We start from the raw sequence: 12,427 nt of genomic DNA on the forward strand, positions 1-12,427 counted from the left end.
TTTCCCATTAAAAAATTGGAATTTTTCCCATACCTCATAATATACACAAAAGTTAATTCTGGATGAATTAAGGACTTACATGTGAAAAGGAAAAATGTTAAAACCTTTAGCAGAAAATATAGATTACCTGCCAAAAACAATGAGAAGCTCTCTCATCAACAAAAATACGAAAGGAGCAATAAATTCAAAGCGCTAAGGGAACTAAACACCTACTTAGAATAAATTACCCATCAAAACTCTCTTCCAATAGTAGCAGTGAAATAAAAACATTTTTCAACAAAAATCTACTTACCACCACGGAAGGAAGTACTACAGCAAGAAGGAAAGTAAACCCAGAGGTAAAGAGTGGAATGCAACAAACAGCAGCAGGCATATCAAAAGGAACAAGTTGGTGTATTCGTTCACTACCATCTATTCAGAAGAAAAATCTGTATTTTGTACTTTTAGAAAATTGATAAAAATTCTCTAAAGTAAGTATAGTAAGGAATGTAGGGCCTTAAATGGGCATTTAAAGCATTTTATGGTTCTCATGATGTTCTGGAAGAGGATGGAGATACTGAAAATTCATACATTGGTAAGTATGTATATTGAAACAAGGCAAAAATATGCAAAGAATAGAAATTGCTTAAAGGCATGAAATAATGTTTTGTGCAAGTTAGTACTTTATGCCATACAATATAACTCTATTTTTTATTCTTGTTTTCAATATTTATTTTTCTAAGAAAAGGTGAAAAAGTTTTAACTTTTTAAAAAAGATGTTCACTAAGATTATCTTTCTTTTGCAAAAGCAAATTAACATTAAATTCAAGTACAATATGAAGCACTGTTTACTCCTCATAAAAATGTAATAACAAAAATCTTAGAAATGTTTTCTTTAAGGTCAACAATAAGATTATCATTATTTACAATATATTGATGATCCTAGCCAATGCTATAAGAGAAGAAAAATAATTAGTTTCAATAATTGAGCTAAAGGGGCAAAAAATTTTATAATCTGCAAATGATATAAAATTTATATAAAAATATAAGAAACTATAAAAATTATTAGAATAAAGGGAGTTCAACAAAACTGGATTTTTAAAATTTAAACAAAATCATTAGCAATAAGTGGCTGAAAATTTAAAACACGAATATAGCAAGAACAATGAGGAAGTACACAAGAATAAATAAAATAAAAGATATGTAAAAATATAGGAAGATAATTACAAAATATTTTTGAAGTCCATAAAAGATACGAATAAAAAGATTAAGATCCTGAATTCAAAGTGAGAAAAGTAAGAGCCATAAAGATTTTAATTGCTCTCATTTATTTTATGAATACAATTCAATTCCTATCAAAATTTGAGCAGAGGCTTTTTCAAGGAATTTTATAAATTGATTGAAAAAAGCACAGAGATAAGCACAGTGGCAAGAGTATCCAAACCAATGTAGATGAAGAAAGCAACACTTGGTGATGAATTGGATGTGGAGGAAGAAAAAGATGCAAAATAAAATTCACTCTCTTGGGCTCAATAATTAATAAATTCATATTTCATGAAGAAAACTAATAAATGGCAGTTATTTCTAAATAAAGCCAGAATGAGCAACCTGCCTATAGTAAACTACAATCTCTGTTCAGATTGGCTACCTTGTTGCTACGCAAGTGGGAGAATAGGGATAAAGAGGTCACTGAGACAAGCAGAGAGGTCTTTAGAACTCTAACTCACATGCATTGAGTGAGGGTCTGGAATTCATGGCTTAGGAGACCCTCATCAGCCCAGAAAATTGAGATTTTTAAAAGCCTCAGAAAACCACCCCAGGGAATTTTCACTGAACATCCTCCATTATCTACTATCTCTTGGACAATAATTTCTTTCTCCTTTGAAGTTGTTAGTGTATTTTCCAACGAAAGCAGATTCAAGGACAGTCACAGGATTAGACAGATAAGGTTTTGGTTTTAAGAATGAGGCAGAAGAGAAGGACACCAAAAGAGGACATGGAAAAAATGAAAAAACCCAGACCTTCTGACACACTTGGGAAAATAATGACCTTTTTTGCTTTAATTCCAAACAAAATGTAAATCAAGAGAGATCACAGGTGCACTAATGAAGAGTTCTTCGAGTGGCGTGCCTTCCTGTTGCCTTTCTGAGCCTCATAGACACACAGAAGGAGGAAGGAAGAAAGTGATTTATATTGGTTTGCGGAATTTGATATTCCTCCAAAGGTAATTGCATGGCTCTTGATAATTCAGCAGTTCAGATTCATCATGACATTTCTTTTTCAAGGGCTATCTCAGTTCCTCAAATAGATCTTTATTTTACCACTCACACATTCAAGGATGAAAAATGTGCCTCACTGCATTAAATTAAATTACCTTTAAAACCTGCAGCTTTGCTTCAAGCTCCATTCTTTTGAGAATCATTGTTCCATTAAGAGTCTCTATCCTATTTTAAGGAAAAAAAAAAAAAAGAAGAAGAGGAGGGAGTGAGTAACATGAGTGATTCATTTAAATAAGTACCATATTACGGAGTACTACACTTTGAGCACACACTATGCTGAAAACAAAATATAAATGTTACAGTTCTCATGGTACTGTGAGTAGCTGGACCAAGGCCAAATCTTCTGATAACATTCAGAGAAAGAAAATGGGGGAAAACTCCCCTTGAGAAGGTGGCTAAAAGAAAGGATCCTAGTTAATTTGCAAACTATAGCTCATTTTATAGACGTCACCATGTAACAATGATGGCTGATCTCTAGTAGAATCTGTTCTTGTGGGGATGGCCTGAATCACCGCATTCATTTGGTAAATATTTATTGGGCATCTACTATGTGCCAGATTCTAGACACCATGCTGAACACAAGGTGCACAACGACAGAAACAGTAGGCACTAGGGGCTTTCACAACTGTGAATTAACATGTTACTTTCTGAAAGAGGGAGGAATTCTTTCCTCCCTAGGATTCTGGGAGCCTCTACCTCTGTAAATCTCCATATAATTTTGGTACTAGAAGAAACAGACTACAACTACTATGAGATAGTAACCTTCATATGACTTTTTCATCTCAAAACATTCAGTTTACAAACACTAATCCTAGAATTTATCAACTTACCAGTGTTCTGTTCTTCCTACACCACAGTCTTTTCTAAAAATAAAATACTTGTTCCATTCTAAGTGATTTGATTTGTTCTGTGTCTTCAAGTTAAAGGCTTTTATTTTGACTATTAAACCATCAATCTGAATATGATTTAAAAATTTCATTCGTGAATCACACACTAATTTTTAAAGTGTTGGTTCAAGTAAGACCCTTCTTGTAATTAAGCTGTAACTCTATAAAGATGCAAGGAAATGTTTCAAGGCATGGAAAAAGCATTAAACGTGGAGCTCAGTTTTCCTCTATTTCTTATAACATCATTCCAGAAATAATCAGATGGTAGCAAGCCAAAATGCTGTCTGTTTTCTCCTTAGGGTGATCTTGACTCTCTAAGAAATAGTGGGAATCCATATGAATCTGTTTAATTGTGATTGAATGTCAGTTTGACCTGCTGAAGTAATAGATGTGTGTGGGCAAAACTGCAACAATTCATTGGCCATTTTCCTCAGTATTTGTATAGACTGTCTCCCATTTCCCTGAATTTCAAACAATTACCTCCACCTGCCACCCCTATTTACCTGTGCTTTACCCTTTTCACCCATGTGGAACATGCTTTCTGACTCTAACCACCAACAGCTCCCCTCACACTCACCATAGTTCCTCTCCTTTGGATCCAGGGTTCTCTAGAGCAAAACTGCCCCATCTTTTACCCTGAACTCACAGGACCCATAGAGTTGGACTCAATTATTTACCACCTCCATCTTTCAAATCTACTTGCACAAACACCAAAAGCATCCTTTGAAGTTTCAGACCAGAATCACTGAAGAGCATTCAGCAGATTTTCTATTGGCAGCTTCCAAGGAGCAGCTGCAGCTGAAGAGGACAGATCCTGGCATCCAGAGCAGGTGGTCCAATCCTGGCCCTATCACTTACTAGTTGTGTGCCCTTAACTAAGCCCTCTCTAAGTTTCAGGCACTTCATCTATAAATAGAAATAAAATTAACCTCACGAGTGGCTGTGAAGAATAAATGAGACAATATAGGACCCACCTCAATCAGAATAAAACCCAAACTTGCTGGCATGGCCAAACAGATCCATGGTCTGCCCCCAGGCCAACTCTCTGGCTTCATATCTTATTATACTCTCTCTAGTCCCTCAACTACCAACCACACTGACTTTTTCTCTTTCCCTTGTACGTGCCAAGCCCATTTTGAGAACTCAGAGACCTCTCTCTTTGCCTGAAGGGTTCTTACCAGGGGTTCATTTGACCATCCTTCTCTTCATTTAGATCTCAACTCAAATATTGCCTCCCTATAAAAGATCTTTACACTTTACACATCTAAGCCAAACTAGCAGCCTCCTTACCCAGCATGACACGCCATTGCTGTTTTGTACTTTTCTCATTGTAGTTATCAATAAATGAAATACAAACACTACTTAAATTTCAGGTTTTCTGAGCCATTTCCTTCCATAATTATTAACATACTAAGAGAGTCTTTATCTTGGTCTCTCCTGAGCCTATCACAGAGCTGGAAACGTATTCGCTCAAGAAATATGATTTTAATGAACGAGTGAATTTCATCATGTAACTGCCCTAATAATATCTTATTAGGTGCTGGTATTGTTATAGTAGAAAAGTCAATAAAATCTCTAATTGGAAAAGCCACTATTCTATCAAGAAGTTTGAAATATTTGGAACATGTGGTGTATGTGTGTTTCAGGGTGGGAAGGGTTGAACAGACTATTCTTCCTTCCAAATGGAACACTAGTGGAGAAAAACAGGTGGCTTGTCGCATAAAAGGAAAAACTCAGCCCTTCCGACCTTTTATTTGTTTTAGCTACAAGATTACATCAACCATGGAAATTAGATTAGTTCCTCCCAGTTTAAAGAGAATAGGTGCCAGTTTAATTGGATTTGACATAAAAAATACATTTTAAAGGCCATCCTTCCCACACAGACATTTGGGCTAATATGTCCTCTGACTTCAGATGTTGACAGTGTGTTCAAGTTTGAGGAATCTTGAGAAACAAAAGGAACTGATAATGTTTGTTCCCAGCACTAAAGCTCCGATGCACTGCCTCCCCCCTCTGTCTTGTGATGCTGAACAAAAAGCCTATTTATTCACTCATCAGGCATTATGAGAAACCATAACATTTTGAAGCCCCACAGGACTAAACAGATAGTTACGTTAGCAGGTTTCCAGACGATCTGATCAGGTCAACGACTTGTTTGTGGGTAAAACCTTCTGTGCTCACACCATTGATATTTGCAAGGACATCACCTGGGAGATGCCAAGAAAAATGAGTGTTATGTTGGTTAGTTAAATAATCCCTCCTGACATGCAAATGAAACAAGCAGCTCCAAGTCTTAAAAACATAAAGGAGCTAAGAAAATTCAAGGCAACAAATACATCCTGACCTTCACTCTCAAAACATTTTATTTTCTTGTTATTTAAATGATTCCTAACATGAGCAAAAATGTAAGTTACCAGCTTGCAGGCCAGCACAGTGAGCTGGGCTGTCCTCCTGTATTTTGCATATCAAAGTGAACATTTCCGAGGAGCAGGCATTCTGATTCTGGAGCCTGTAAGTCTGTAAAAATTAAGGTGATATATAGTTACTATTTAAAAAACTCAACCTCTATTTGCCAAAAAATAAAATGGTGTCAATTACCATTAAGCAGTATAATAGGTAAATTCAAAGGACAATTTGAAAAGGATTTCCACTATAAACTGAATCAAGGTATCAATTTTGCAATTCTACCAGACAATCTGTAGCCAACTCCATTCATAAAGACATCTGTCATGAGAAAGTAAAATGAGAGTGGCTCAAGATTTTACATTTTCAAGCCCAAGATATCACCTGATGCTGTCATGATTACATATTTATTTTAAAAAATTGAGTTTCTCATTTCCCAATGGGATAAAACAACGATGGCCAAGTGCAATGAGAAAAATCCGTAAGTGGTTCTCCCAAGCTAAAACACTCATTATAGGAGCATGAAATTGTACACATGCAGCAAGGAGACATGCCAACAATGATTATTTTAAATCAGAGTTCTGCACATAATGACAATCTGCCCTACATTTATTCAAAAGTACTATAATTGACTCAATTACCTTCATTTCTGAGCACCCTCTGGTATGCCTGTCCTGAATCCTCACCGGTTCATTAGTCACCCAACTAAATTAGAAAGTTAAGCTTCGATTCTTGCCTCAATTAGGCACAAGTAGTTTAGTGGTGGCGGGGTTTTTTTTTTTTTAATTATACAAAAACACTGAATAAATGTTTGCGAGATATAGTGTCCTAATGACCTATAACAAATATAATTTTCTTTTTCACACATTTAAATTATGAAGTCCAGTTCCACCTAAAAGCAAAATCAGTGTTCTGAGTATGTCTTTTAAACATCTGATTCCTAAAATCAAGCTACATCAAAGTACTACTTCCTTGTGAAGAAAATAATGTCTGATGTTCATTCCTTCTTATTCAATAATCCCTGAGGCACCATAAGTCAGCCATATGCAAGCAACTTCTAGAAACTTGGGTATGTTCACCTCTAAAGGATTTCTATCCAATCTATAAGGCACTTAGAATCCCCATATCTTAAATGTAGAAGAGACTTTAAAAAATCATGCACTACATTCCCATCTACCAGCAACTTCATTAACAGCTTTCCTGCCAGGGGTCTTCTCAGTACAGCCTAGACCCTTCTGGAGATGAAAGGCTGATCTAGTTCATGTGGCACATGAACAAAAGATATAACTGACACCCCTTTGGGAAACCACTGTTCTAACAATTTGCATTAGCAGTGAGACTCTACCCTCCATTCCCAGAGATCAAAGTGAGTACAGTGCAGAAGAAACATGCTGATTTATGTAGCTGACACCTCCATACATATTCACATGGGGTGTAAAATTGGGGAGTTAGGGACAGAGACAAAAAAAAATAGAAACCCCAAAGTTACAGAAAGAATTAATCAGATACTTCTCTCCTTTACCTAGTCTTCTAGCTCCCATTAAGTGATCAGTGACATTAAGGGACCAGTGACACAATGATCACCCGTATTTCTTAAAGACACAACGATCTCTTTGTCCTTTCTCATGACCAATGACCTTCATTCTAACATCTGTCATTTGAGGATCTTCTGTTGGTACCAGGAACATCACTAGGTATATTACATGTATTGTTTTATTTAAATCTCCTAAGGATCCCATAAGGCAACCATTGACAGGATACGAATTCAGGTGAGCATGAGTCCAAAATCTGCATTCCTATTATGCTGCATGATTCTCATAAATAGCATAAAACTAGCATCCATGGAGAACCATAGATCTGGTCTCTTCCAAAGTGGTAGACCAGATCCAAAATATGTATCCACACTGCATCCATAATATGGGTACATGAAGTTGTATCTGATCTTCAAAAGTTCCCAGAAGCATTTCTCCTATTTGTTGACCGCTGCAAATCTGATGAGTACTAGGGAATAGATTATGATGTGTATTTGACAATAGGGAGCATATACCAAAGAGAATTTACAGGGGTATGGGTTCCTGCATCACGGAGATAACACATACATGCTGCTATTTAGAGGTATAGCCATTAGTTTATGTTGATCTACAAAGGTTCAGTGTTGCTGTGGCCTGACATAGTTTTGACTCTTGCTCCACGGAGAATAAGTGTTTATGGTGTGGGAGAAAACCTTAAGAAAGTGGTGACATATATTATAGCAGTGTAAGAAAAATAAACGTGAGTAGTCATTTATCCTGTTTTTAGTAGCCACTGCTGCACATCCTTGAGGATAATTGTCCTTTAAAATAGAAACAGTGACAAAAAGCAGTGTCTCTGCAACAGAATAAGGAGTGTTTCATATAACTGGGGAATAAGAGTGAGTGCTATGCTTCTAAAACCTAATGGATTTCACCAATTACTGTGGTGAATTACAGATTTCACCAAATTTAAAAGTAGAAGAATTCAGAAAGTAGAAGTGATCCTCTTTTCTCCTAGTGCCTTCTCTCTCTTCATTGCAGCTTGAGTCTCATTTTGTTTCTTTACTCATAAAACATGTTTTGCTTAGCAGCTTCCTGTTCCTAATCTTAAAATACACACTGACTTTCCAATTGTGGGGCTGATATCACACCAAAGTTTTCTGAAAGCAGCACTAAAGCTAAGATCTAAAATCTGATATAGAGTGTAAGAATATGATTATGCAAAACACATCCAAAAGACATGCAAACGTACTATGGAAAAAAAAAAAAAAACAGAAATGCTTAAGCTACTACTGTTGCACTTCATTGGGTTAGGCTTCATTTGACCAACCTCACCCACTTTACAAATGTGGTCATGAAAAAGCAGACAGCAAATAAGCAATGAAATTCTTAGGCAATTATGCTGAAACCTATAAAGACTTAAAAATTTCCTACAGCATGAGGCAATCTGCAAGTAGAGCCAAATGTTCTCAAGTGTTTCAAATAACAATTATAAAGCATTGTCATTAGGAGAAAAAAAGCTACACATTTCTCATTTTGTACAATATGAACTCTTTAGTAGCAAAACGTACCAGGAGCTATCCATGAATACATGTGTTCCATACACACAGATACATAGTCTTTCCAGTGTCTCTTGAATGCCAAAGTAAAATATTTAAAATCTGATATACAGTATAAAAATGTGATTATGCAAAACATATTCAAAATGCAAATATATAAAATGCACATCTGTAAAATGTATTTCACTCTCTTATCTAAGACCTGGCTGATACCAACCATTTCTGATCAGTCTGGGACTTAAGGGAAGACTGAAGCAACGAAGCACAAACTGCTGAGCATATCTTGGGGGTTTTATGTTATCTTCAATGTTTTCTTTCCTTAATAGTATGCAACACACTGAAAAACTATCCCCAAATAACCACACACTGAATAAAAATCATAGACTCTACCATTCTCTAAGCCTAACTTCATTTTTCTTTTGCACATAACATGACCCTACCAATGCCACTTTCTTCCTTGGAAGTCTAGAAAATGTGAAAACTGCCCACCTGAATTTCAAATCCAAATGTTTCATTATCCTGCTTCTCCACAGTAACAAGCTTTCTGTAATAAAAAGGTTTAAAAAGAAACTGTATGAAAATCAAAGTATCACATTTGGCGCAGATTTATCATTAAAAATAACTGTCACAATTAAAAATAACTGACATTTATGTAAATTATAGTATGTAAGATTCTGTGTGTGTGTGTGTGTGTGTGTGTGCGTCTTTGTGTGTGTGCGTCTTTGTGTGTGTGCGAGAGTGTGTGTGAGAGAGAGAGAGAGAGAGAGAGAGAAACAGTCTGGAGAGCTGTGTTCCTAAATATTTTGGGAGAGACAAAAAAAAATAATTCAATCTCTTTACCTTTGAGACCAGGAAAAGTCACTTAAAGAACTTGATCTGGTTAAAGCAAGCTGAAAAATACAAAAAAGCATACAGTTATCTCAGGGTCTTCAAGATACACTGTAAAATGTTCTAAACATCTCTCTTTCTGTCTCTCACTACACACACACACACACACACACACACACACACACACACACACACAGAGTTATTTATCACCCTCTTTGGTCCAACTCCTGGGAAATTGTTGCATAAAGGCAGCCATTTCAGTTCTTTAGTGATAGCAGAGGAGAGTAGGGAGACGGGATTCTAGGCATTCCAATTAAAAGATTAAGAGAGGCTTAGATAGTAATACAATGTGGCAAAAGAGTTAATATAATGTGGCAAAACTCCAAAGCTTCCAAAGAGAACTTCTTCTCTGATGTGTATTTACAACAGCCTCTGAAAGATTAACCATAACAATTTGTAATCACATTGAAATCCAAAGAAAAACAGCATACATAGAATGGCATATGAAACCTGAATACTTTATAGTTTTTTTGGAGATGTTGATGAAATGACTGTGTTTACTATAATGGTTCATTATGTTACTGTTTTTAGTGGGATAAAATAATCCCTAAACAACCGACACACACAGAAACACAATTCAGGTGAAACCAGGAACTCAAAATCTCAATTCTGCTTATGATTTATTTTTGTAATAGTTTTGGAAGAATGCAGTGCAATTTCCAGCCAAGGAAGGAAAGGAACCTCAGAATAGTATAAATGGTATAAATAATATCACCTTCATTGCTCTGCACTTTTGGAAAAGATCATATAAACCTAAGCTTTCAGGACACACTCTATCGCTGTAAACACAAGAAATGTAGACAAAAGGTGGCAACTTATTTTTTAGGAAAATTGCACTAGGTTTTTGTTTTTGTGGGTTTTTTCATCTGTTTTTTGTTTGTTTGTTTGGTTTGTTTGTTCATGAAATATTTATTAGCCCTCCTCAAGTGTCGGTTCAAGGGCCCAAAACATAAGTTACTAGCTAACCCATGATTTTTAATTGTCAACCTAAAATGGTTGTCACATATACACAAACACAAAAATATCAAGAGATCACTGCATAGTCAGTCTAGACAAAGCAAAATAAGTAAAGGATGAAAACCAGAAGGAGAAAAATACGTAGAATATTAATGCTCATGTAACATGTTACACAAATGAAATGCTCATTAAGGCATTCTTTAGGAGTGAAGCCTACACCACTGTAGGAAATTTGAATTACCAGGTACCAAATGCCAGCATTTTCACAAATTTCCTGTAATGGACCAGTGTTACGAATTCAGCCACCAGTCAGTAAAGCTAATGTAATGGAGAGGTGATCTCTTCTTACCCATTTGCTGTAATTAATTATATTTTTCTCTTTGGTTAGTTCTGGGCTTCAACTCATTTATATCGCACTGAAGACTGAAATAAATTGCTCAGACCCAAAAAGACTCTCTAGTCTTGCTAAAAAGTATCTCTTTTCAATTTATAAGCAGTGCCTGTGGAATGCCTACAAGGATTGATATGGTTTGTTGTAACCTGATTTTGTACCTTGTGTATACCATTAACAAGCATAGGGACTATTTATTTACATTAGTGGTTCTCCTTTCAGAAGAGAGCAACAAACTTATTTCCAAGCATTCTCAATCTCTCCCTTATATTGTACTCATATTTTCTTAATCTATTTTTACTATCTTCATCTGCTTGTTTTCCACCCTTAATTCAAATTCTATAATCATAAGTAGGGCTTTTTTATTCTTTATATAAAAGTTTCTTATGCATCCATAAATAAGGGCTTATATTTTTAAAATATTACTCTTGCTATCAGTATTCATCATATTACTCATATATCCATATATAGAGAGCTATATATATTTATAGATATGTGTATATATTTATATGAAATGCACACTGGATCAAATACTTCATATCTGTACATAATCATCCGTGTGCTTTGGGCCTGTTGGGGAATGTTATTTGTTTTACTTTCTGCCCCAGTGTCCAGCACAGGGCCTGGAATAGAATGGAAACTTAAAAATAGAGAAACAGATAAAAATAAATAAACTACTAAAAAAAATGAAAGCAACTGAGGTGTCTGAAGAGCCAAGTTAAATATTCAAGTTCAGGATAAATATGTAAAGATAGTCTTCAACATTGTCCTTTATTAAATTCAATAGCATAGAAAAAATTCAAAGATAATCACTAAAATACATAAAGTAAAATTTAAAAATATAATATGTAGCAAGATTTAAAAATGAAAGAAAACAGACAACTGTATATCCATATGCAGAAGAAAGAAACTAGACCATACCTCTATATATACAAAAATTAACTGAAAATGAGTAAATGGATGAAAACCTTAATGTACGATCTAAGACAATAAAACTACTGGAAGAAAGCATAGGGAAATGCTTCAGCACATTGGATTGGAACGAGATTTTATGAATAAAACCTTCAAAACCCAGGCAACAAAAGCAAAGTGAAACTAATGGGATTATATTAAACTAAAAATATTCTGCACAGCAAACAATCAACAGAATGAAAAGACAACCTGTGGCATGGAAGAAAATATTTGCAAACTACTCATTTAACAGAGGATTAGTATTCAGAATATATAATGAACAGAAATACCTCAACAGCAAAATAAATAAAATAAAAAATGGGCAAATGATCTCAACAGACATTTCTCCAAAAAAAGACATACAAAGCCAGGTGTGGTGGCTCGCATCTGTAATCCCAGCCCTTTGGAAAGCCTAGGTGGGCAGATCACTAAGGTCAGAAGTTCAGGACCAGCCTGGCCAACATGGTAAAACCCTGTCTCTATAAAAATACAAAAATGAGTCAGACATGATGGCCAGTGCCTGTAATCCCAGATACTTGAGAAGCTAAGTCAGAAGAATCGCTTCAACCCGGGAGGCAGAGGTTGCAGTGAGCCAAGATAGGGCCATTGCATTCCAGCCTGG

General features: G+C 35.6%; 1 protein-coding gene across 1 annotated transcript in view; it reads right to left on the minus strand.

Annotated features, from left to right (window-relative positions):
- Window positions 1-12,427, minus strand: part of LOC108317054 (cytohesin 1 interacting protein) — a 28,801-nt gene that overhangs the window by 9,997 nt on the left and 6,377 nt on the right. Inside the window, exons 2-6 of the mRNA XM_017547227.2 lie at window positions 9,459-9,508; window positions 9,108-9,162; window positions 5,560-5,662; window positions 5,259-5,352; window positions 2,354-2,423 (exon numbers count right to left, since the gene is read on the minus strand). Of these exons, the coding sequence (XP_017402716.1) occupies window positions 2,354-2,423; window positions 5,259-5,352; window positions 5,560-5,662; window positions 9,108-9,162; window positions 9,459-9,508 (372 nt within the window). The remainder of the gene's footprint in view (window positions 1-2,353; window positions 2,424-5,258; window positions 5,353-5,559; window positions 5,663-9,107; window positions 9,163-9,458; window positions 9,509-12,427) is intronic.

The sequence above is a fragment of the Cebus imitator genome, unplaced genomic scaffold (assembly GCF_001604975.1).
Source record: "Cebus imitator isolate Cc_AM_T3 unplaced genomic scaffold, Cebus_imitator-1.0 Scaffold10, whole genome shotgun sequence".
In the NCBI taxonomy this organism is placed as follows: Eukaryota; Metazoa; Chordata; class Mammalia; order Primates; family Cebidae; genus Cebus; species Cebus imitator.